The sequence below is a fragment of the Ylistrum balloti genome, unplaced genomic scaffold (assembly GCF_031769215.1).
Source record: "Ylistrum balloti isolate Yb309-2 unplaced genomic scaffold, AGI_CSIRO_Ybal_v1 Utg369686, whole genome shotgun sequence".
NCBI lineage: Eukaryota > Metazoa > Mollusca > Bivalvia > Pectinida > Pectinidae > Ylistrum > Ylistrum balloti.
In genome coordinates this window covers 286,858-314,847 of record NW_026781924.1, presented here as the reverse complement: position 1 = coordinate 314,847, position 27,990 = coordinate 286,858, and the positions used below count along the sequence as shown (strand labels likewise).

The 27,990-nt window shown below is 35.3% G+C and overlaps 1 protein-coding gene across 1 annotated transcript; it reads right to left on the bottom strand.

Annotated features, from left to right (window-relative positions):
• Positions 1–111: 111 nt before the first annotated feature.
• Positions 112–27,990, bottom strand: LOC132565003 (coiled-coil domain-containing protein 181-like). Its single transcript, XM_060229611.1, has 6 exons — positions 27,899–27,990; positions 21,077–21,214; positions 14,454–14,628; positions 13,011–13,819; positions 617–768; positions 112–325 (listed from the first exon to the last, which is right to left on the bottom strand). Exons 2-6 carry the CDS (start codon positions 21,197–21,199, stop codon positions 154–156), a joined length of 1,431 nt encoding a protein of 476 aa, XP_060085594.1. The 5' UTR covers positions 21,200–21,214; positions 27,899–27,990; the 3' UTR covers positions 112–153.

The window sequence follows — 27,990 nt, the reverse complement described above, 5'->3', positions numbered from 1 at the left end:
TCACATTGCTATATCCATGATTATGATGAGTTGTCTACCCTTGTTAAGTTAACTACAGTTCAAGATACTGGACTGATATGGATACATAATGACTTATATAAAATTTTCCAGCATAAAATCATTCTACAAATTTTGAAATAATTAATTTATGTACTAAAATCTGTATCCATAATAATCCACATAGCGAAATGAGTTTGATTGGCGAACAGCTTTCGTCAACGCCTGTGTTTTCCGAGCTTTTCTAGCCATGATTCGCATCATTTTCGCCTTCTGTTTTTCTACGGCTCTTGCTCTCTTCAGATCAGTGTTTTTCCTCCGAAGCCAGCTGAAAAAAAAATAAATATAAGCTGATGAGTTATTTTGCATTTGATACATTGTTATAACAATACATTGCGTACTTGGTGAAAATTACGTCATCTTCCCATGAGGGACTTGCCACGCTTTCCCCATAGGAGCCATGCAATCCTATTATTCTGATTTATCCAAAGATGTTTAAGATAAAATCTGGTCTAATCAAAATCATGTACAATGCATTTTGGAAACTTATAGGAACAGCTGTTCTGCCATAGTATATGTTTATTGGTCCAATGGACCAGGTCAGTTAAATTTCACTTACTCTCTGAAGGCCTTGTCACAATCATCTCGTGAACGAATGATGAGTCCTTCGCTTGCTTCCTGTTCCTGTCGCTTCGCTAGCAGTTTTTCCCGTTTCTTTTGTTCTGTCTTGGATTTTACCCAATCCTTGTACATCTGGTTGTTCTGCTCAGTCTATAAAACACAAACAAGTAATTTCTGTACATTTCTGAATCAAAGACAATATGCAGTACCTGTGGTTGGACCAGTAAAACATTGCCACGTAACTTTCCATTTCTAAAGAAATATCTTAAATCACTGTAAATAGCCAAAAATAATAATTTTCTTCAGTGCAGAACAGTCTGCTCATATCCCTATTGCTGTCATCCTGTCAGCAGTTCATAGTTGTAACAATTCTTAAGTGAGATGACCACTGTACTGTGTTGTTTTCAAAATATGCCTTTCAGAAGCTGACAGGTCAGCAAGGGCCCTGCTATGTGGCTGGAAAATCTATACTTACAAATACATTCAACAACTTTTTTTTTATTTATGATAACAGTGACCTTGACCTTAGAACATTTGGTAAGGAAGCATTGTATGAAGTTTGATTTAGATTGGGAAAAAAGCAAACTCAAGTTATGACCTTTGACATTTAGACCTGAATGGCAACCTATCTCAAACAAAAACTTTTGGTTACGAAGCATTTCATCAAGTTTGAGTTATTCAACACAATGGATGTTCTATTAATGCAACAATAACCTCAACCTTTGACTTCTGGGTCTGAAAAGTTCTCCCTAGCAAGCACTTTCAGTAAGAAAACATTGTAGGAAGTATGAGTTTGATTAGCCCAAGGAAACCCCCCAAGTTATCTCACAGAAACCAATTTTCTGGTTAGACTAAGATGAATCTAGACCACTGACTCTGGGATCTGAAAAGCAATCCAAAGCAAGCCATGTTTGTAAGGAAGCATTGTATGAGGTTTGAGTTTGACAGGCCAAAGCAAACTTGAGTTCTTGCAAGGAAATTTGTAATTCCCTTCCCACAAAATACACCAACAATCAAAGTGAATATTAATTAATGATGAAAACACAATAGATATGTTCTAGATACCAATGCATTGTAAACATGAAATGAAAATTTTGAAATTCTTCTTTTCTCAAAATTTACCCCAAAAAATATCACTGCCTAAAAAGGGAGAGAAAAACATTTCACAGTACTTCTTTTTAATATGAATTCAATCAGAAGTGAAAAGAACCATCCATAAAAGCTTTACAGTCATTTCTCAAAAGTTTTTTTATCCAAACAATACACAAAAAACATAAATAACATGTAACATGTAACAGGTGAGTTCATGTGTACGTAACACAATATCACTGTTTTGATTGACAGAGCAATTGTACTGAATGAGAAACTCAGCTAAATGCAAAACTAAGCATGCCAAATGTTCTGAGTTGTCGGGCCGAAAATCTGTCATTTTGTAACTGATTGACGTGTAGAGGTTTCCATTATGTCACCTAACTTGATAAGAGGTTTGATTAAAGTTGGACTTTTTGAACAACAGATCTCAACGTTAAACTGTAAAATTCCTAATCAATCTCCTATATATATACTACTTATAGAAAACAATGTACCGACCTACACTATTTTTTCAAACATGTAACAGGAAACATATCTTTTCCGTAATGAACAAACAGTGTGATTTGTGGGTACTACAAATTGAAATCTAGAATGTCAGTATAATATATCCTGGTTTTTCAGGAACACAACACCTCAGACAATGTTAAACCACCCTGCCTCAGTTGTGTATTGTAGCCCTAAATACGATACAATTTAATCAGGTATCGGGAATTCTAAACACTAGAGTCAATATTCCGCTGTAGACCTATATGGTATTACATATTGATTATATTGGTAACCAATAACAAAAACTTTAAAGGGCTTGTCCAGGTAAATTCCTGTCACTGTGAAGCGTTAAATATAGACAAAAACATTGGTCACCAGAAACCAAAACACAAATAGTGTCAGAAGTCTGCAAATAGATATAAACTACCACCAGTACATATTGTTCAATGGAACACACATGATGAAATAGGGACTACATGAACAGTGTTTTTACTTCTATCTACTCCACCCAGCCAGTCTATCAAATTTAACAAATTCAATTTATAGAGGCCATAAATGAATTCAAAGTTTGAAATTCACCTGGCTCCATTAATTAACACGTAAAGCCTGAAAGTTTATTGATTTTACAAAAACTGTCGACTGATGAGGTAGTGAAAGTCAGTTTGCCCTGTTGTTTGTCACAATAATGGAATACCTTGTACAGGTGTAATCAATATTGTTACATCAGATAAGACCAAACACATGGAGATGATATACATTGTTTCAAGAAAGTGAAGTTAGGTTAAAAAAAAAAAAAAAATGGAAACACCATTCTTCACAATAAGTCTCAGTTATGTACAATTAGGAAACAAATGGAAACAAACTTTTTAAATTAAAAAATGATCCCTCCTGAAGCAAACTAGCAAAATCCAAGATGGCCACCTAATAGCCATTTAGTTCTCAAAATGGATGACAGACAACTTGTGACCAAGGAGATATTACATATAAAATTATGACAGACACAATGAAAGACTACAGATGATGGGTGATTTAAAAAGTCCTCCATAAAAAAATTCACAACAGATTGGTGAGAAAATTAGACAAGGTTTTGAGGAAAAACACTGAAAAACCAAGAGGATAAATATACAACCAAGAATAGATTAATGTACCTGGTAAAAAAATGAGATAACAAAAAGATTTCCGCTTATGAAAATGGAGCTAAAGTCAAGACAAAGTGTAACCAAAGTTGGTGCAATCCCTTTATCTGTCAATTTAACAGAAGCATTCATGTATATCAGTCTGTTTCCTCCCTGGCTCATCTGACTGTAAGGGTTTGGCTAGGGATATCTCCACCTGACTGTAAGGGTTTGGCTAGGGATATCTCCACCTGACTGTAAGGGTTTGGCTAGGGATATTTGGCTAGGGATATCTCCACCTGACTGTAAGGGTTTGGCTAGGGATATCTCCACCTGACTGTAAGGGTTTGGCTAGGGATATCTCCACCTGACTGTAAGGGTTTGGCTAGGGATATCTCCACCTGACTGTATGGGTTTGGCTAGGGATATCTCCACCTGACTGTAAGGGTTTGGCTAGGGATATCTCCACCTGACTGTAAGGGTTTGGCTAGGGATATCTCCACCTGACTGTAAGGGTTTGGCTAGGGATACCTCCACCTGACTGTAACAGTTTTGCTAGGGATATCTCCACCTGACTGTAAGGGTTTTGCTAGGGATATCTCCACCTGACTGTAAGGGTTTGGCTAGGGATATCTCTACCTGACTGTAAGGGTTTGGCTAGGGATATCTCTACCTGACTGTAAGGGTTTGGCTAGGGATATCTCCACCTGACTGTAAGGGTTTGGCTAGGGATATCTCAACCTGACTGTAAGGGTTTGACTAGGGATATTTCCAACAATGTAAGGGTTTGGCTAGGGATATCTCCACCTGACTGTATGGGTTTGGCTAGGGATATCTTTACCTGACTGTAAGGGTTTGACTAGGGATATCTCCACCTGACTGTAAGGGTTTGACTAGGGATATTTCCAACAATGTAAGGGTTTGGCTAGGGATATCTCCACCTGACTGTATGGGTTTGGCTAGGGATATCTTTACCTGACTGTAAGGGTTTGACTAGGGATATCTCAACCTGACTGTAAGGGTTTGACTAGGGATATCTCTACCTGACTGTAAGGGTTTGGCTAGGGATATCTCTACCTGACTGTAAGGGTTTGGCTAGGGATATCTCCACCTGACTGTAAGGGTTTGGCTAGGGATATCTCCATCTGACTGTAAGGGTTTGGCTAGAGTTTCTCCACCTGACTGTAAGGGTTTGGCTAAGGATATCACCACCAATGTAAAGGTTTGGCTTGGGATATCTCCACCAACGTGAGGGTTTGGCTAGGGATATTCCACCTGACTGTATGGGTTTGGCTAGGGATATCTCCACCTGACTATAAGGGTTTGGCTAGGGATATCTCTACCTGACTGTAAGGGTTTGGCTAGGGATATCTCTACCTGACTGTAAGGGTTTGGCTAGGGATATCTCCACTAATGTGAGGGTTTGACTAGTAATATCTCCATCTGACTGTAAGGGTTTGGCTAGAGTTTCTCCACCTGACTGTAAGGGTTTGGCTAAGGATATCACCACCAATGTAAAGGTTTGGCTTGGGATATCTCCACCAACGTGAGGGTTTGGCTAGGGATATTCCACCTGACTGTAAGGGTTTGGCTAGGGATATCTCGACCTGACTGTAAGGGTTTGACTAGGGATTTATATACCTGACTGTAAGGGTTTGGTTAGGGATATCTCCACCTGACTGTAAGGGTTTGGTTAGGGATATCTCCACCAACGTGAGGGTTTGGCTAGGGATATCACCACCAATGTAAAGGTTTGGCTAGGGATATCTCCACCTGACTGTAAGGGTTTGGCTAGGGATATCTCCACCTGATTGTATGGGTTTGGCTAGGGATATCTCTACCTGACTGTAAGGGTTTGGCTAGGGATATCTCCACCAATGTAAGGGTTTGGTTAGGGATATCTCCACCTGACTATAAGGGTTTGGCTAGGGATATCTTTACCTGACTGTAAGGGTTTGACTAGGGATATTTCCAACAATGTAAAGGTTTGGCTAGGGATATCTCCACCTGACTGTAAGGGTTTGGCTAGGGATATCTCCACCTGACTGTAAGGGTTTGGCTAGGGATATCTCCACCTGACTGTAAGGGTTTGGCTAGGGATATCTCCACCAATGTAAGGGTTTGGCTAGGGATATCTCCACCTGACTGTAAGGGTTTGGCTAGGGATATCTCCACCTGACTGTAAGGGTTTGGCTAGGGATATCTCCACCTGACTGTAAGGGTTTGGCTAGGGATATCTCCACCTGACTGTAAGGGTTTGGCTAGGGATATCACCACCAATGTAAAGGTTTGGCTAGGGATATCTCCACCTGACTGTAAGGGTTTGGCTAGGGATATCTCCACCTGACTGTAAGGGTTTGGCTAGGGATATCTCCACCTGACTGTAAGGGTTTGGCTAGGGATATCTCCACCTGACTGTAAGGGTTTGGCTAGGGATATCTCAACCTGACTGTAAGGGTTTGGCTAGGGATATCTCCACCTGACTGTAAGGGTTTGGCTAGGGATATCTCCACCTGACTGTAAGGGTTTGGCTAGGGATATCTCCACTTGACTGTAAGGGTTTGGCTAGGGATATCACCACCTGACTGTAAGGGTTTGGCTAGGGATATCTCCACCTGACTGTAAGGGTTTGGCTAGGGATATCTCCACCTGACTGTAAGGGTTTGGCTAGGGATATCTCCACCTGACTGTAAGGGTTTGGCTAGGGATATCTCCACCTGACTGTAAGGGTTTGGCTAGGGATATCTCCACCTGACTGTAAGGGTTTGGCTAGGGATATCTCTACCTGACTGTAAGGGTTTGGCTAGGGATATCTCTACCTGACTGTAAGGGTTTGGCTAGGGATATCTCCACCTGACTGTAAGGGTTTGGCTAGGGATATCTCCACCTGACTGTAAGGGTTTGGCTAGGGATATCTCCACCTGACTGTAAGGGTTTGGCTAGGGATATCTCCACCAATGTAAGGGTTTGGCTAGGGATATCTCCACCTGACTGTAAGGGTTTGGCTAGGGATATCTCCACCTGACTGTAAGGGTTTGGCTAGGGATATCTCCACCTGACTGTAAGGGTTTGGCTAGGGATATCTCCACCTGACTGTAAGGGTTTGGCTAGGGATATCTCCACCAATGTAAGGGTTTGACTAGGGATATTTCCACCTGACTGTAAGGGTTTGGCTAGGGATATTTCCACCTGACTGTAAGGGTTTGGCTAGGGATATCTCCACCTGACTGTAAGGGTTTGGCTAGGGATATTTCCACCAATGTAAGGGTTTGGCTAGGGATATCTCCACCTGACTGTAAGGGTTTGGCTAGGGATATCTCCACCTGACTGTAAGGGTTTGGCTAGGGATATCTTTACCTGACTGTAAGGGTTTGGCTGGAGATATCTCCACCAATGTAAGGGTTTGGCTAGGGATATCTCCACCTGACTGTAAGGGTTTGGCTAGGGATATCTCCACCAGACTGTATGGCTTTGGCTAGGGATATCTCCACCTGACTGTAAGGGTTTGGCTAGGGATATCTCCACCAATGTAAGGATTTGGCTAGGGATATCTCCACCTAACTGTAAGGGTTTGGCTAGGGATATCTCCACCTGACTGTAAATAAATTTATTACATATTGCATCTTAGCGTATGCTGTACGACCTGTGAGACAGAGTTATCTTTTTCCTTCACAAAAAACGGCACCACTCTGTGAAGTATGTGAGGAATATAACATCTTATAAAACTTAATGACCCACCTAAAGGGACTAAATGGTAAGATATTTATTTCATAACTGATTAAAAACATTATAACATTTAAATGTCTGTTAAAAGTTGTGTACTTTCTATTAATTATAATATCTTAAAATTTGCATAACCATTTTATTAACAACATCAATTTTTTTCATGAAATAGGAACGACCCAACACTAATTCATATTATAATTTGGAGTGTAAACAATGTCTTTGCACATGCAATTTCTGATTCAGATTAATTCAAATTCATTTATTTCACTGTGTCACGCATACAGCATGAAACAAGAGGTCACTTTACATAATAAAGCTGAAACATGGCTGTTAAATTAAGTTTTGACTAATTACAGGTATATAATTATACATAGTAGGAAATAATATCAAAACAGCGGGTGAAAACGAGGTTCGGAAACGTCAAGTGATGAAATCAAATATCTCCAATCAAAACAGCAATGGGTGGTAGACACAACAGCATGTTTTGAGTAGCATTAGTTTGAAGCTAATAATCTTTATCAATTTCCATTAGAGAATGTTATAATTTTTTGAAGAGTCTAATTTCAAGTATTCCAATGCTTGCCCGAAATCAAACACATAAGGAAAAAAAACCCAAAATTTAACCATTTAGTCCCTTTGATGGAAAATGAAGCTGAACACGTGTTAATCAAGTAGAATGTGCATTATGGGTTAACAAATATGGAATAAATCAACACCCAAGAAATCAAAGTTTGATGTCTGAGATTACACACAGAGAAAATCTAGCAAACATATTTTGTATCATAAAACTGCATAATGTAAAAAAATGGGCCATTCTTTTGTATATTCATTTTCAAGAGAATCTGTATCTTCTATGGCATGTTATAATATGATCATGGAAAATTGTCCTAAAAACACTTTCATAACAGGCACAAAATGCTTGTTACCTCAGCACAATACATGTAAACAGAAAGTTTCTTCAGCTGTTAAGATAAACGTCAATCCGTTTTTTTCCTGACCAATTGGAAATTTGCCACCTGACTGAAATTGGATTTATTTTCTGTTGTAGAGATGGAATATTGGGGCAACAATTTTGTTTTTATTGTAAAAATAGACAATGTCCACATCTGGATTAATAATGTATGAAGACAACAACCTTCTGTCTATAGAGTCTGTTTATACCGACCTTCTGTCTATAGAGTCTGTTTATACCGACCTTCTGTCTATAGAGTCTGTTTATACCGACCTTCTGTCTATAGAGTCTGTTATACCGACCTTCTGTCTATAGAGTCTGTTTATACCGACCTTCAGTCTATTGAGTCTGTTTATACCGACCTTCTGTCTATAGAGTCTGTTTATACCGACCTTCTGTCTATAGAGTCTGTTTATACCGACCTTCAGTCTATAGAGTCTGTTTATACCGACCTTCTGTCTATAGAGTCTGTTTATACCGACCTTCAGTCTATAGAGTCTGTTTATACCGACCTTCTGTCTATAGAGTCTGTTTATACCGACCTTCAGTCTATAGAGTCTGTTTATACCGACCTTCTGTCTATAGAGTCTGTTTATACCGACCTTCAGTCTATAGAGTCTGTTTATACCGACCTTCAGTCTATAGAGTCTGTTTATACCGACCTTCTGTCTATAGAGTCTGTTTATACCGACCTTCTGTCTATAGAGTCTGTTTATACCGACCTTCTGTCTATAGAGTCTGTTTATACCGACCTTCAGTCTATAGAGTCTGTTTATACCGACCTTCTGTCTATAGAGTCTGTTTATACCGACCTTCTGTCTATAGAGTCTGTTTATACCGACCTTCAGTCTATAGAGTCTGTTTATACCGACCTTCTGTCTATAGAGTCTGTTTATACCGACCTTCAGTCTATAGAGTCTGTTTATACCGACCTTCTGTCTATAGAGTCTGTTTATACCGACCTTCAGTCTATAGAGTCTGTTTATACCGACCTTCAGTCTATAGAGTCTGTTTATACTGACCTTCTGTCTATAGAGTCTGTTTATACCGACCTTCTGTCTATAGAGTCTGTTTATACCGACCTTCAGTCTATAGAGTCTGTTTATACCGACCTTCATTCTATAGAGTCTGTTTATACCGACCTTCAGTCTATAGAGTCTGTTTATACCGACCTTCTGTCTATAGAGTCTGTTTATACCGACCTTCTATCTATAGAGTCTGTTTATACCGACCTTCTGTCTATAGAGTCTGTTTATACCGACCTTCAGTCCATAGAGTCTGAAGACACCACCTTTCTCACCACTACAGAAGAACTTGGACACCAACCTTCTTTCTGTCTATAGAAATTGAAGACACCAACTTTCCGTCTATGGAGTTAAAGAAGAACTTGGACACCAACCTTCTGTCTATAGAGTCTGAAGACACCACCTGTCTTATCACTAAAGAAGAACTTGGACACCAACCTTCTGTCTATAGAGTCTGAAGACACCACCTGTCTCATCACTAAAGAAGAACTTGGACACCAACCTTCTGTCTATAGCCTGAAGACACCATCCATCATCTTAGTAAAGCAGAGTAGAACTTGGACACTAGCCTTCTGTTTATGGAGTCTGAAGACACCATCCATGATGTCACAAGAGAAGAAATTAGACACCAACCTTTTGTCTATAAAGTCTGACGATACTAACCTTCAGTTTGTAGTCTGAAGACACCAACCTGCTGTCTTTAGAGAAGAAATTAGACACCAACCTTTTGCCTATAAAGTCTGAGGTCACCAACCTGCTGTTTGTAGTCTGAAGACACCAACCTGCTGTCTATAGAGTCTGAGGTCACCAACCTGCTGTCTATAGAGTCTGAGGTCACAAACCTGCTGTCTATAGAGTCTGAGGTCACCAACCTGCTGTCTATAGAGTCTGAGGTCACCAACCTTCTATCTATACAATCTAACTCATCAAAAGTGTCTGAAGACATCATCTGTCTTTTCAACCTGGACACCAACACTCTGTCTCTTTACAGGGTTAAAGACACTCCCCTTCTGTCTCTACTATAGAACCTGTTATTATACCATCAAACCACCAGAGATGAAAAAAACTTGAGTGAATAGAAAGTGCAATCACACAAAGATGTGTCTACATAGTGTGGTAATAGAGAATGGCTAATATGCATCAGTGATGATCTCATTTTCAGATTACAATTTAAAATTCAAATTGCAGCATCCAAATAGAATAGCCTGATGACCCATGATGGTTTAAAGCAGTATTTGAGTTTGCCCTAGCAAAGGTAAGCCATCATCTAAATTGATCGAATAAGCAAACAACTTCAAAACAAATGAAACAAATAAATGGATGCAATATTTTAATTTTTTACTTTCAGATTACTGTAAATGTACTCTGTCAAATTTTAACTTTTTATGAGTTTTTGGCAAATTAGCACATGATTTTGTGCTTCCACAATTTTAGCTATATAAACAAGGTACAGAATACAGAAATTTCAATAATCTTCATCATATTTTTGTGCAATACTTTCACTGCAAAAAGTGCTAAAAATAAGATTATCTTGAATATATATTTATTTACATCATGAAAGTCAAGGGACAGGATCTGAGCAAGAGGTCAGAGATAAAAGTTGATGAAAGGTGATATTAATTACAATTAAGGAAATCTTGCATGAATTTGAATCTGTCACTGCTAACGCACTGAGATAAATGACCTAATCATGTTCCACTTTTCTTTAAGATCATGTGACTAAATTCAGAAGATGGGTTTCCTTGTGTAATTAATAAATAAAAGCATATTTTGGTACTCAATGTGTTACTTTTCTGTCATTCAGCAGATTGAATTTAATTCATATCTAAATTTTGGATAGCTTAAAAAGAAATCGGGTAATTTTCAAGTTTTAAGGACATGAAAAAAATGCATAGCCATAGAAGACATAGATTCATTCAACTTTCGTTCAATTTCCTTTTTTTTCCCCGTTTAAATATTTGTTTTGTTTCCATGTCTTTTTCATTTAGCTCACCAATTTGGAAAAACAATTTCCATGATTTTCAAACTATTTGTTATTACCTCGTCATCAAGTGATTCGTCATATTCATCCTGGCCCGTGTTTTTCTGCTTATCTTTAGAGCTTCTCTGTGGTAAAATATAGGAAATTTTGAAACTTATCACCATGACAACCATATAATGCAAACCCAAGCATCACACATCAAAGTACATGTAGTTAGTTTGTGAATAAAATCAAAACAACAAAAAATAAATATGTATATATATATAGATATATACACAAGATGTGTCTTGAGATAACATTTGCTATTATGAAAACTGTGAGAAAAAGGCAAATTATAAAAAAAAATTGTTTTTCATTTATCAATAATTTAGAATTAGTAAAGATATGTTACCTGTGTGAAGCTACAGATTTTTCATTTTATTTTAAGTAAACTCAGTACCCTAAGGAAGCTGATGAACTTTGATTGCCCAAGTTTTTTTTAAGTCAACTAAATTGACTGGAGTAAGGTTCTAACTGAGAAATATGATGCCAGTTTATAAATAAAATTAAAATAACACTTTCAGCCCTAATATTATGTAAGGTTAGCCTAGATTCATGTATGGTAGTTTCTGGTCAGCTGTTACTAAAATCTGGTGTTTTAGAAGTCAATTTCTCAGGGAGAGATGTCAATACAGGTACCCTGAAGTATTGTTAGGTACACATGTACCGTACTTATAACTTTGTGGTATACACATGTTTAGTAATTTCTGTGTTAATCATCAGTCACCATTAGCAGCCTAACTACGACTTCTATGTATTTGTATGGCTAACTATGACTTCTGTGTATTTGTATGGCTAACTATGACTTCTATGTATTTGTATGGCTAACTACGACTTCTATGTATTTGTATGGCTAACTATGACTTCTGTGTATTTGTATGGCTAACTATGACTTCTGTGTATTTGTATGGCTAACTACGACTTCTGTGTATTTGTATGGCTAACAATGACTTCTGTGTATTTGTATGGCTAACTACGACTTCTATGTATTTGTATGGCTAACTACGACTTCTATGTATTTGTATGGCTAACTACGACTTCTGTGTATTTGTATGGCTAACTACGACTTCTGTGTATTAGTATGGCTAACTACGACTTCTGTGTATTTGTATGGCTAACTACGACTTCTGTGTATTTGTATGGCTAACTACGACTTCTGTGTATTTGTATGGCTAACAATGACTTCTGTGTATTTGTATGGCTAACTACGACTTCTGTGTATTTGTATGGCTAACTACGACTTCTGTGTATTTGTATGGCTAACTACGACTTCTGTGTATTTGTATGGCTAACTACGACTTCTGTGTATTTGTATGGCTAACTACGACTTCTGTGTATTTGTATGGCTAACTACGACTTCTATGTATTTGTATGGCTAACTATGACTTCTGTGTATTTGTATGGCTAACTACGACTTCTGTGTATTTGTATGGCTAACTACGACTTCTGTGTATTTGTATGGCTAACTACGACTTCTATGTATTTGTATGGCTAACTACGACTTCTATGTATTTCAATGTTTTGTACAATTGTGTACATGAGTTGTAAAACTATAAACAGATAAAGCTATAGAAAGACATATAGACAAGGTAGTTTGTCTGACACTTAAACAAAAACATGTAACAAACATATTAGAGATGCTGATTGCATTTTCATTCTACTGACAAAAATTGTCAACTAAGAGACGTGACAAACACAAATGAATGTAACAATATGTAGTGTGTATGTAATTGTTTGTGTACATGAGCATTTGTTATTGAGTGTGACTGAGGTGGTTGTGAATTTTAAAACACTAGAGATGGAAGGAAGCTGACGTTTCAAGCTTCCCTGGCTTAGTAAGCAGATAAAATTGAATTTTAATCATTTACAGCTTCAGACACACGTAACGGGATCCTCCTCATACTGGGAACAAAACCAGACAAAACACACCCAACAGACAAACACCACATCAACTTTCACTCCAACAATAAACTTACCTTATCTGACTTTTTGCTTTTCCTCATCTCTTCTTCTTCTTTTTCTCTCCTCTGTCTCTCTCTCTGTCTAACTTTTGTCAACCATGACTGGAATAAATCCTCGTTATATGTTTGTTTTTCTTCTTCTTCTCTTTTCCTTCTACGTTCTTCCTCCCTTCTTTGTTCCTCTTTCTGTTTAGTTTGCTGTTCCAATAATTCCTTTTCCTTTGGCGACAAGGCATATGGAGACTTATAATCATGGTTCAATGGAAAAGAATGATTAATGGGTGTGTTTCTTGATCCTGCAGATTGGGCGCGGGGTTTCTGGGCAGGTCGCACAGACCTACGTGAAGATCCTGTGGCTGTGGAGGGTCGTGGATTAGATGGGGGTGCTGGTTTTCTGTTAAATGAGGAATTATTACTGTTCATATTACCAGCACCATTGGCATTATTGTTCACATTTTCTTTGTCGTTGTCAAACAGGGGAAGCCCCATATCATCTGCCGTCACTTCATCAGCATTTACAAGTTCAAAATTTCCTCCCCGTTCTATCAGCACTTTGTCATCTGACCTTTTCGCACCGCGGGCAGCATTAGAGTCATTTTTTGAAGATTCTGTTTTATCTGAACTGTCTTGGTTCTGTTGCGGATTTTCCTCCCCCTCACCATAGTCTGGAGGGGGTGCCACAAGATCCACCAGATCTTCTTTGAAAAGAACTCGAGATTCACGTTTTTCCGTTGGCGTAGTATCATTGGCTAGCTCCTCATTGAGCTGTTTTACACGAGCTGTTACATCATACTCTGGAGGATCTTCAGTTGGTAGCCCATCATCTGTCAGAGATAAAAATAACATGTCTGTATATGAAAGACGTTGGCACTAGCAGGTAGCATTGATATGAGTGTTGTTCAGTAGATAATGTATCTGCTTTCTACGCCAAATTCTTCATACTTGTAACTTTTATTGCATATTGATTTTTAAGTACAAACTAGGTTCTAATGTACATATTTCAGCACACAAACTCTTGGTCGTATTATCATGACTGCTGTGGATATGTAAAGTTAGGGAGCAAAGGGTTGTGATTCAAAACAACAGGCTTTTGCTGAAAGTAGGAAATAATTATCAAATATGGTAAGAGATGTGTTGGAGTTGAGATTAAGTTTCAGACTTACCAATGTTACATAGATATGTTAAGGGATGTGTTGGAGTTGAGATTTAGTTTCAGACTTACCAACGTTACATAGATATGATAAGGGATGTGTTGGAGTTGAGATTAAGTTTTAGACTTACCCATGTTACGGAGATATGTTAAGGGATGTGTTGGAGTTGAGATTTAGTTTCAGACTTACCCATGTTACACGGATATGATAAGGGATGTGTTGGAGTTGAGATTTAGTTTCAGACTTACCAACATTACAGGGAGATGTTAAGAGATGTGTTGGAGTTGAGATTCAGTTTAAGACTTACCCATGTTACGGAGATTCTCTAGTTCCTCCATGGCACGTTTCTGATCTTCACTCAGCTCTTGTTCATCCCACTCATCATCCGTGGATTTCTCCCCGGAGGTCTCTCTCTGTCCCTTCTCGTCTGTCTCTCCCTCACTATCTGAGGCAATGGTATTTGTTTTTGTTGGCTCTTTGACCTTCAGGGATAGAAAATAAAACGTAACTGATAATTTATTCTGTTCACAAAGGCCCCAAGGCAGTGTTTCCTTTCTTGTTATGTTACAATGAATATTCATAGTAAGGCTGTGCTGACATCATAGTCTCTGAGATGATGAAATATTCAAACCTTATATCAAGTGACCAGGTATACAGTTATTGAAGTTACAATTCCCCAAATACACTGTGAACGTACACCCGTACTGATATTTCATTGGACAACAGAGGTCACATGGTCATTACCGAGCATCCATGTTCTTAAGAGATAATCGGATTTATAGCTATAAGATTGACATCACACAATGTAAACAGGTACTTACAATAGGTGAAGCTGAAACCCTTTGTATGAATAATTCAGTGACTTCCACACATCTATTCACTATAGGTGGTTCAATCAAACTTGCTATCAATCTTATGATGTTTCCAATTCATCAGTATAAGCTGTATATGTTTATTTATTTCTCAGAGAAATACTAAAGGTTTGAAGACAAAGATAATCAAATTTTGTCTTTTCTCTAGTGTTATTGTGGGGAGAATAAACTAACCAAGGAAATCTAAAAGAGCAGATTGCAACCATTTAATGAAAAACACTTTCACCCAGAAACAGTCAAGTTAAACTACACAAATATATACTTTAACCCAGAAACATTCCAAATTTGATTGTAACTACTTAACGAAAAAAAACTTCAAATTCAACCAAGTGTCAGTCAAATTCTAATTTGATAAAATCAAACGGGCAGTATTAGTCTTTATGTGAATGTCCTCTTTGATGTTGAACTGAACATAAAAAGAACATTTCATTTTGGACTAGAACTAAACAGTGGTAATTTATGATATAAAACAACATTTGTTGAACAATTTAAAAGTGAAAAAAAAATCTGAAAAGAAAAACGATAGGAACAGGGGAGATAATTACATATAAATTTGCATGTCAATGGCTATTTATTTCTAGTGTACTTGTTGACTGTGTGATATTTGTTGATCAGAGCTGGTTGCATGGTACAACTTATCTAAGACATAAAACATACAATGGCCTATTGACTTCTCACTTGTCTATTTTAACAGGACTAAAGATCACACGGGATCATTAGACCTATTATAGCAGACCTGTGTCATTATACAAACACAAATGGGCGTTGAAGTCTTCAATACATTCCACAACTATAGTTAAAGGGTCCAACATGTACAATGAAAATAATAATTATAATTCCTCTATCCCTCACAGAATGATGTGTTCTGGTTGTTTTGAACTCTGTTCTCAAAGATTATCAGAAATTGATATGCCTCAGAGCAGGCTGCATGGGCAAAAAAATTACATGGAATGTAAAATTTATATAAGTAACCCAGGACAATGTGTTAGTGTGTGTAAGAATTGGTAGGATATTGCTCTCTAACATGGAACGTAAGTCATTTTTTTTCCTCTGTATGGTGTAACAAAAGGCATCTGTAAACCAGCAATAACATTCCTGCATCATATGTATGAACTAATCCTTCAATCCGAGGGTTTTAAATCACAGACGTCTATCAGGCAGTGTTTTATAACATATGACATATGTACATATCGCCAGCTGTGAAATTAACATTCAGAAAATATATCACACCAATTTTAATATCACTACAACTGGTAGTTTATCTCTGTTAATATCACTATTGACTGTTTATTCCTGTTAATATCACTACTACAAATGAGAGTTGATCCCAGTAAATATTACTATAACTCTATATAGTAAATATTCATATCTGTCTTTAAAGATAATTCACATTTGCAGAATGTGCTGCATGAATGGGAAACATTTTTTTATTAGATATATGAATTGAATTGTTTTCAATTTGTGACGGTAACTATACACATTGCTATTTTATCAATGGCAGTTTATGTACAATAAGCGAGACTTGTTTCACCAAAGATTACTTGGGTATCTAGATATTCTATAGTATAACATCAAAATGCATAAGAAAACAATTTACCTTGCAATAAATCACATTTCCTCCAAGATCTATGTAAACACACATGTTGACTTAGCCTACATTGCACAGGTATGTTGTATAAATATTAAGATCTTGGTTATTTTTACATGTGTTGTCAAGATAACAGCTTTTCAAAATGGAGAAAAAGGCATTTACAATACTTGTAATCTGAACTTCCAAAAGCTAACCATGTGTAGAATTTGATGTAATACTCAGTATAACCTAAAACTGGCCAGGGGCTCATGATATATTTTGTACTTTGAAATTAAATGTGAGCAAGGATGACCTTTGCCCCTCTAACTTTGAATGATAACCCTTGAAATTTAATCTAAGACAGACCATGATACAATGGAGTTGTGACAAACCACAGTTTTGAAGGAGTATGTAGGCTTAATACAAGAGAATGGGGAAAGATTTGTTTGTAAATTCCACTGGAACAATATCAGATATAAGTGATTTCTTCACCAGCTACCCGTTACAACACGATTAAACACTGATGAACAGTAATGGCCATGCTGCTTTATGTTGGTCGAAGACATACAGATGATGCTGGAAAATGACTCCCACAGAAATGTATCCAAAGGAGACAATAATGACAAAGCTAGATTCAAACTGTAGTGTAACCTGTATCATCAATCTCTCATGGTCACTTAATCTTGTAAATCGCATGTCACATCTCAAGAGAAAAAACAACAAAAACATTTCAGTATATTTACATTAGCACAGCAATGATGCTGAATAAACAAACGACCAAGAGGTGATTTAAGGTACAATTTTCACTCTGACACCAAAAGTGTGACCATTGTAACATTTGTACTGTTGACATAGAAACAGTAACATTTAACTGTTTAAATAACTATTCTACTCCTGGATTACACAATCAATAATGTTTATTTTTGTGTAATTTTTGTAGAAGCAAACAACATGGTTAGGGAATGTAAATAACAGGAAAGTTTTATTGACAAATATAACATATTGTGACACAATGGTTCGAATCTTCATTCTCATAAACACAGAGCTGACTTTTACCCCTCTACATGAAACGATTGATTGGACTGATCATGTGACTGAGTGACACCTTTAATATCACACATGTGAGAATGACCCCTAAGGCCATACATGTGGCATCCATGGGGGTGATCTCAAACAGAAAATAAGAATGGATATTGAAAAATCTTACATTTTGTAAAATGTCTTGTTATTGACTGGGGATGGTTCTTGCTATGAATGATATTGAATAGACAACAGTCTCATACTTAACATGCCAACAGGTAACACAAAAATGTCAGACTTTAAAAACTTTGCTGACTGGGACCTATGATCAATGCACCATTACAAAATAAATAGTCTGTTTCCATGTTGATAAGAAAAGGTTTATACACCCTAGTGAATATTGGGGTACCAATGTAATCTATTGCCCTGCTAGCCTACAGACATGACAATAAAATTCTATTTTATACAAAATCTATTGTAGAAAGGCTAAATATAGTGTTGAAATAACACCCTCTATTGACATATTGATCTTGTGGGAGGGACACAGGTGTCAACATTACCAATATCCTTATATTTACAACCAGATAGATAACTTATCATAAATGGAAAGATGTCATATATTGGTTATAGGGTAATTGATTATAAAGATAGTATCTAGTCGGGCCATATAACTAATTTTGATAATTCAAAGTCAGGGGATGGGCTTATTATAGGAAAAATGATCAACATTGGGTTTTTTAAAAATTTTACTGGACAGCATTACATATTGGTGGGCTTATAATACCAGATGTGGTCTTATTGATGTACGGCTGTGTGGTTCACATCATATCTCTGCATCATCAATAATTCAGTGTGTTGTATATTTTTCATTGGACAGTTGACCACCTACATAGGTAAAATACCCTTTGTACCTTTATACATGCATAGAGAGCGCAGCCACATACCAGACTTAGGCAGTGACAACTGCATTGCGTACACAAACAAGACGAAGCATGCGTCTATATTTGTGTTACAATTTGATTTATTACACTCTATCATGCTTGTTGATGCGAAAAAAAAAATAGAGATACACCAGAACAAATAATGTGTGTCTTTGTAAGCCTGTAAAGTTATTATCAGTTTCCATGTATGCAAATAGTTAAGGTATTCGTCAGTATCCTGATGGAAGACCGTAAATATTTCGCCTGTCAGCGTCGGTCACTACCCTGGGTTCCTGTTACTTGATGTTTGGCGGGGTTGTCTGAGTTAAGTTAAGCGTTAAAGGGCTATACCATTATCTACGGTAAACACCCAGTACTAGTATGTACACTTTTCTGTTGACTTGTACAAACATCTACCAGCACGCCAATAATTTACCTTCATTTATAAACTCATTAAAGTCAACAAGTTGCTAAAACACTAGCAGCACTACGTTTACTACGTAACTATTAACACCAAAGAGAGGTTAAATGTGTCAGGTAGGACCGAAAATCGATGAGGCGAAACCGACAAAGGTGACCAATTAATTCAAGAATTGAAATCAACCAGATAGTGGTTAAACATATTAAGTATAAGTAGAAGTAATCTTGTCAGTAAGCTTGGTCATTCAATACCAAAAATCCTAAACTTTTCCCAAAGAAGTCACCAGAGAGATTTGTGACTAATACCAATAAAATCACCAAGTTCACCATTAAACTACGGTCGTTTAAACTCTTATAAATTATAACAAATGTGTACTATATCATAAATTCAGCGACTAATATGTCAACTTTAATTCTAAAGTTATAAATTCTGGTTAGAGTGTATAACATCATCTTTCAAGTATTTATGTATTTACAGGCGGATTTTGTAAAATTCTATTTGACAAGCTATAACAACGTAAATTTTTCAAACAGTCACTAGCCCTGATAGAGTCCTGCTAGCTCCAGTTGCCAGCCTAGCAGTATAGTAAACCATAGTCTCCGTTTCTTGTACTACAAATTCATCTTAGTTCTGAACTTCATATCTAATTGTTACCTATCAAATCAATCTTGCTTCTTGTACATGTACATTATATACATAGCTAAAAGGAACAGCAAACATCAATGTTTCATAGACAAGGTCTGACTTTGAAAACCAATTTCATTACCAGTATCATTACATCATGAAATTATATATAAATATATAACTTTTTCAGGATGACATCCACAAAAAAATTAAAAAAGGAAAGAAATGAGGAGGAAAAAAGCTTTTTTTTTTTCATTTATCTGTTGATTTAAGAAAAAAATTCAAATTTCTCTAATATATGTATGATCATCAGGTCTTAGGTCTAAAATAAGGGTTAATTATAAACAAAGGGCCATAACTCCTTAAATAATTGAGCAACCCAATTTTAATATGATACACTGTGCTAACACAAAGCAAGTTTGTCAACTGTAAGTGATGCAGCACAGGATGTGCTCTTGGGATTGTGACATATACTGAACAAAGGAATATAACAACAGTCTGAACACATGATAAAGTAACTTAATTGCCATCATGTGGAATTTACTTATCACCATTTTCTAACAATCCAGAACTCCCCCACTCCCCTTCCAGTTAATTCTATATTTTCATTATTAAACTGAATTTATTATAGCATATTCTGTTGCATCTAAATATGGAATGTTTATTGATTTACTAATCACAGTGAAATTAGTAACAAAGCCCTTAAGAGTAAATGTATAAATGTTTAAACGGGTTGTAATATATGCCTGGTTTTTTTTTGTCAATTAACATGTAAGTCTTGTCACAGGTAACTAGGATATAAATACACAACAAACACAAACCAAAAAGAAATCCTGCCTAACCTGTTCGTGACAAAAATGAAATGCCAAATAAATAAATGTTTAAACCTGGATACCAGTAAGGAAATCTCAGCTTAATCTACTTGGATGATTTACCTGTGTTACATCAAAGTTAAAGTCGGACACTTTTATGACCCGAGTAAAGCTGTGCTTAAACAAATTGCAGGTTTAATAGTTCCTATTTTCAAAAATGCCTTTTGATAATTATATGTTTTCTTCATTTCTTTTTTATCAATCAATTTATAATCAAGTTTGTTTTTTTACGAGATGATAGAAAATTAGTGTTAAGCTTTTTATGCTTGAAATATAATGTTTAAATCCTATTAGTTGTGACTGATCTCTATAGGAAGGTAATCCCATCATGATTAACCTCCAAACCTGCATTCTTAATCACAACAGGTGTGTAGCAAAATTGTTTAACAGATCCTAGTACGATGCTTTTTTTTTAGCAGAAAATCAGAATTTTTGTCATGGTTGTATTTCAGGTTTTTTTTTAAAAGTATGATTTTTTTTTCAAGTTTTGGTCCTAATGTTTTCATATAAAAATCAAACAAAAGATTTTGATTATTATTGGTGTTTACTAGCACTTAAAAACCTAAATATGTTATGATAGTAACATGACTTTATATACCAGTCTGTAAAACGATGGGTATGTGTAACTCACATCTTTTTCTGCTTTATTTTCAATGACAGGGTCTGGTTCTGTTTTTTCCTCTATAAATGCATCTAGTTCCTTGTCGAGGTCGTATTCCTCTTCACTGTACGACTGCATCTGAACATGACTCATGTTGACAAAATATGTCTGAAAATTAAAAAAAAAAAATTTACAATTTATATGGTATTTTGAAAATACAAGCACTTCAGAAAAAAAAAAGGCTGTGTAATTTAAATTCAAAATAACTTAGAAGTCTCAAACATGGTACTGAATAAGTTCTCATACTTATCATGTGCGCACACAAGACTATAAATTTAGCCACTAATAAATCAGGTTGATTATTAAATTTTTCCAATAATTAAACCATGTATCAATGTTTGATTTGTTTCTTGAAAACGAAATTCTGATAGCTGTATTATCAATATTCCTTTTTTCCCCCTCAATTTCATTTCAAATCATTGAACTTTAGCTTTCCTTTTTAAAATATTTATTTTAATATCAACATCACCTTACTCAGGTACTTAATGTTTTAATTATTACAAATATACAATGTATGAGAAATGGCCCAGACAGTGTTAATATCTTTTTATTTTTACAATGTACTAAAAACAAGCAAGCGCATCTATACAGATACAACACAAGTAAATTTTTCTATTATTCAACTTTACTAACTCCTTCTTATTTTTTTCAGAAATTAATTCTACCCGAGTTTAACAGGTATGGTTCTTGTTGGTTCTAAAAATAAACACTCACAAATCTGTGGTGGACGGCATGAGGTAATTCAATAATGTGTAGTACTACATAGTAAACAGACAGTAGGTATTATACACACACAACTAGTTTCTAAATCTAACAACACAATACAAACATGTGCCTAATATCAGGTATCATTAACTACCAAATCATTTGCAATGTACACCTCAAACAGGTGAGACATTTTTTCAAGGTTTTGACAAGCATACTAGAGGCCACATACCAAGTATAGTTAAAAATAAAAAAAAATCAATGACTTCTGAAATTAAAATTTAACCAATAGATATAAAATTTGCATAATGTTGTCAATTCATTTCCGTTGTCCAAAAGACATTCATAGTTTTTTTTTTCTTTTTGGATAATTCATGTCTCCATTATGGTCAAGCAAACACACAATACTTATTGTATTACCTGCAACTTTAAGGTCACTATATCAAAGTGTCCTGTTTGGTATAGTATTCCATTTTCACATCCACAGAAATTGACTTGAACACAATGATTAGATGCTAATATTCTTTCCAATAAAAATTCACAAGGTTTACACTGTGTTACTATGATAACGATAGACTGCTACTGGGCAATTATCCTGGAGGAGATGTGTTATCCAGATCAAAAATGATTTACGTGACCCTCCCTCCAGAGACCACACTATCGCTGGCTATATGATATATTGATTTTTCATGTGGCTAACAGTCGGAGTTTATGACGAGGATGAGCCCCAGGGTTGTTTTGCGATTGATTATTGATGGTGTTTACCAGCGGTATCCATCATATCCGAGTTCATGACCACCCGACTGGGCCAGGGAGGCTGCCATAGAATCTTCTAAAAATAACCAGTTGTCAAGTAACAAAAAGGATCACAGAGACCATCAATTCATTACAGTTTAATGTAAACACACATTAATATTGAATTTAAAACCCTCATAAAAAACGTCTCATGTACAGCAACACTACTTCACAAAACATTTAAAAAACAAGTTCAGAACAATATCAGTTATAGTGTTCGAGTCAAATAAAAAATGATCAGTTCTGAAATTAAGTATTCCAAATGTTCAGCTATGAATGTTTTTTTTTTTTTATTATTTTTTTTTTCAAATTTATTTACCTTTTGAATATTTTTCATCTAACACTTATATCATGATAAATAATGTTTATAAGTTACATATAATCAATTTCCAAACAAGCAATTTCAAAACGATGAAAACTTAGCAGAACATGAATGTACAACAGTAAATACATTTACCGGTATGTAAAAAATTTATTAAATTATCTTTTTTAAAATAAGAAGGTACCAACGGATCTGTGCATGAGTATGTACCTGTCATTGCTATGTATATATAAAGAAAATTAATTCAAGGTAAGGAGAACATTTCAGATTGATTCTGAAAAAAGCAATAATTGATCGATAGACAAATGAACAGAAGAAATTATCCGTGAAAAGCATTGTCATGAACTGCCTGCCTTACAGCCATTCTCTAGAATAAATTGCTTCTACAACATGGTTCCTTTGGACAGCTAAACCTAGAATCAGGTGTATCAATATGCATCCTGTGTAATCCTACTAAATGATAATTCTCATTACTCAAATACTAAAACCGTGTGTTGCCATCAGAAGGAAATCATTATTGATAAACGGCTTAGGTGTGATAAAATCCAACAAAGTAAATCAGTCAGGTTAAATCTGGTACAGAATGCTTTCTGTTTAAGGAGTTAATGTGTGGATGTCAAGACCTACTGGACATCTAAATAGGCTTTATGGCAAATATCGTGTCTTAGGCAATAAAGATGTAAAAAAATAAAATGTATACATAATACAAGGGGCTTAAGGGTCTTAACCATCACCTGAGTCACAATGCTTCTTGTAACATGTTGTAGAAATGATTTTGTTAAAACTGTATTATAACTTTAACTATATTGTATGTACACTTAATACAAATGTAAAGTATGTATATATTAATTGCTGTCTCACGCTAAGGCTTCTAACCAAGTTTGAATTACAAGAAATTATACTCAATATTTGAATTTTCCTATAAAATATCTCCCATCCAGGAACAGTAGAACATCTTTGAAAATTCAGTCAATTTGATACATTTTGGCTGCCCATCGACCCTAGGGGGTCAGCTGAGGTCAATATGTGCATCTCATTAAATTGTCATCTTAAACTAATAACTCTAACCAGGTTTGAACTATTTACAATTTGAAATATACAAATAATTTTAAAAAACTTAATTTTCTATATAAACTATAGCAAACCAAGGGGAAATGTGAGACCCTCAGGTCATGAAATTTACAATTTAGGTAAAGCATCTGAAGGCCTTTCCATCCACGAAGAGTACTTGATTCTACCATACCTGGGGTATGAGAATATGATTTTTGAAGTTTCAATTAATTTGACCCTTTTTGGCCCCCACCTCTCAGGCCCCTGGGGGTTGAGGACCATATAATTTACAATTCTGATGCACTTTTAGCCATGGAAGGTGTTTGTAAAATTTCATTGAAATTGGTTTGATAGTTTTTCAGAAAAACTTGAAAATGTTAAAAGTTTACCATGCATGACATATTAATCAATATCAGTATAAAACAGGTCATACTGAATTAAATTTGAATTAGAAATGTGCCCACTGGGTCATCAAATTAAACATTTTTTCTTTAGAATTCAGATATCAATCAAAACTTTTTTTTTAATACTAATAATAAATTTTAATAAGCTAGTTCACAGAATATTTAATAATAATGTGAAAGGAACTGTTGGTTCTACTGAAAAAATAACAAAAAGAAGTTGCACAAATGATCTAACAGATATATTTGATATGTATATTACTAAAGAGAAAACAATTTATGTAGTATTATATTGTCAGTAAATTTTGTCCACAATTTTAAACTGAATTGAAAAGAAAAATCCAACTATTTTTTATTCATATTCATTTCTATTCCTCAGCAAAAATTATAACAAGGTAAAACTAATATTTTCTTCATTTTGAAGTTTCGTGTTGTAATAAATGGAATAAATCATGACTTTATTCATGTTAGAATCGAAAAAAACAAAACAATCCAGATTCCATCTTACCAAACATGTTATTGGCGTTTGTGGGAACATAAATACTGAATGAGCTGGCACAGTATTATATTCTATTTCAAGAAACTTTGTTTTAAACATTTTGTCTCAGATATCATTACCATATAACTTGTTGAAGAAACAAGAAAACATGTTGCTTTCACCAATAAATAATTTGAATACTACCATTTCAAGTTCAATCATTTTTTGTATAACAGTGTATTCCAGCTCTATCATTTATGGCAATGAATATCATTAGCAATCCTTTCACAATACAAATTGATCCAGTTGGTACATTGACATGAATGTCAATATTAAACTCTGATAATGTAAACAATGCCAGCTATTTGCATTGAAATTCTCTAGTTTCCTGATCATGTTAGCCCTAGATAAGTGCCCTGAATGTAGGAACCAACAGAAATGTACTTGTAATATCAGTAACAATAAACCCCTATACAAAGTAGATGTTAAAGTATACTAGTCACACTTTTTTCCGAAATATGTGACCATTTACCATGTGTATAAAAACATTGAGAGTTTATTATGACGTCATCATCTGCTTCCGAAAATTCACTTTTTTATTTTTTATTTCATAATCTTCATTTTCATTTAATAGAGATTACTTTTAATGAAGGTACTGAGAAGAAATGAACGGTAGGTATATAAACAATTACTGTTTGTTATCTACATCTACAAAACCAAAATCCTTTCATGCATACACGTAAATAGAACATGTTCTTCTGGGACATAACAAAATGTCAGGAAAAAGTTCACTGTTAGTATATATGATAGTGAATTACGATAGCTGGTAATAAAAAAAAAAACCTAGAGATTAGGTAGATAGCATCTACATTTTCTATATATGAAGGCACATAACAAGGTACTTAAACAGGTCAGGGAAACTGGCTTACTTTTAAAAATTATTTACAAATAATTGAGAAATGATATATCAGATATAATATTTCTAATCTCTTGGTAATCATAACAAATTTCACTTGTAACTCTTAAAATGACATGTAATGAAGGTCATTATATCTTTCAATGCCTACACTAGGAAGCAAAGCCAGGATCTCTGTTTACTAACTTATCCTTAACTGACTGAGCTAAAGAGAAGTTCTCTTTAGCTGAGAGGTATGTAGCATCCAGTATATACCAGTGTTACACATATGTATAAAAACAGATAGCCATCAACATACACAAATATTACAGCTGATCATACTTAGGTGTAAGACATAAAAAGATAAAATCTGTGTTTCTGGTTTCTGTATCAAAAAATTTGGGCTCTGTAGATTGGGATTTTTTCTTAATTTACATTTTTATTTTTAGATGTTTGCTTGCTTTTGATACTGGCTTCTCAGGTACTTCATATTGATTAGGGAATGGTTTACATCCATGTGTCATGCATGTACTAGTATTGCATGTGTGTATTATAAGATGTTTATCATGCCGAATATCACAATCTGTCAGAACATTTATGCTGTTTGACTTTTAACAATAATAGTTTCTTGTACTTTACTAAAGTGCATGGGAATTTCTTTTGGACAGATGGACAAGGTGATTCATATAGATCACCTATCCCCTTCAACTTTATTGTGGGGAAGTAAAAAATAAACAGAACATTAAAAATAAAGAATTGTAGTATAAATCAATATCTGTCCAAGTTATCACATTCAGAAAAGATGTAGAAAAGATGCATGCTTGTCCAGAACACTTGATCTCATGTTAGTTTTTGTGGAAGTTCATGATGGTTTTTGATTTTGTTGTCTCTTTATTTATTGCATTTGTCTGATGTCCTCTTTTAATTTTCCATTTATTGTTTCTTGTGTGTTGGCACTATGGCATTCATTTCTATTATTTTTTTTTTAATTTCTACATACAGGGCTCTCACACCCCATTTTGGGACTGGGGCCCGGGGCCCTTAGAATTGGGAAAAATAGTGGCGTATTCCTTAGAATAGGGAAAACTTGGGGTCTAAATTGGGAAAAAAAGATACTATGTTGCATTGGGAATTCGGCCCCAAATCTGGCAGATCAAGAGCCTTGACATATATACACTTGGTAATAAACAAAGGCACAAACCTGGTTTTCATCTCTTCACTAATATTCAAATTTCAACATTAAGAATATATAGGGAAGAAGAATCAAACTCAATATATATACATTTAATATATCATGACCACTTCACAAATATTTTTTTACTCTGACCATAATAATAAAACCTGAGCCATCAACCCAGTTACTTTTGATGATCTATAAAATTCCATCTTTCAAGAAAGGTGTCGAGAGAATGTTAGACATAAGTCTGTATATAATAATTTATCTCAGAGTACTGGTACATCTTGGGAACACCTAGAAACAAGTCATATGTAAAAGCAGCAATAATATATTCAAGTTATTTTTAGGGAAAAATGTTATAAAAAAGGAGGTGCAGTGCCAAAAGGTAGGAACAGTTGGGAGTCAAAAACACAGATTTTATCTTTTCTTTTTGGCCTAACAAGAATAACAAGTCAATTATATCAAGTATGTCATTTAGTAATAACAACCTCTATTGGCAGTCAAATCATAAAAAGGGAAAATTAATTAAAATGGGGGTATATGAAACAATCATAAGTACTGATATATTGGTACAGTTTAAATGTTAAGGAGAAAAAATAGGGATTGTTAGCCAATCCTTTTTCATGAACTTATAAACAAGATCAAAGGCCATCAGGTGCCACATTTTCCAATGTATTCTATTTTTGTTGATCTAAAGCAGAGGGTATAGACCGAACAGTTGGATATTTGTACAGGAAACTGATATCATAACAATTAATGTAAGGGCTACGTGTAATCGTAGCAAAGGCGGCAAGCTAGTAAAATATTGTTAATGGTTCTGTATGGTCATGTCGACCAACGTGACAGGTGCCTGCTAACTTGTGGTTTCTTGTCTAGGAGCATCGATAGCAACTGCATTTTGTTGTTCATTATTGTTTGCATGTTAAAAACATCGGTGTTACACACCTAAAAGACAAAATTAACAATTACCTGCAACTATATGTCAAGAATACATCTGGACCGGCAATAGGTTATGCTTATAAAATCCTCTTGATCTCCCTTACTTCCTTCCACAACACTGT

Bases quoted from the DNA above. Each gene is read 5' to 3' on its own strand.
- LOC132565003 (XM_060229611.1), bottom strand. From the start codon at position 21,199: ATGAGTCATGTTCAGATGCAGTCGTACAGTGAAGAGGAATACGACCTC. The intron at 769-13,010 runs GTAAGTTTATTG...TGTGTTTTATAG, and splicing joins AAAGCAAAAAGTCAGATAAG to ACTGAGCAGAACAACCAGAT. The intron at 326-616 runs GTAAGTGAAATT...TTTTTTTTTCAG, and splicing joins TGTGACAAGGCCTTCAGAGA to CTGGCTTCGGAGGAAAAACA.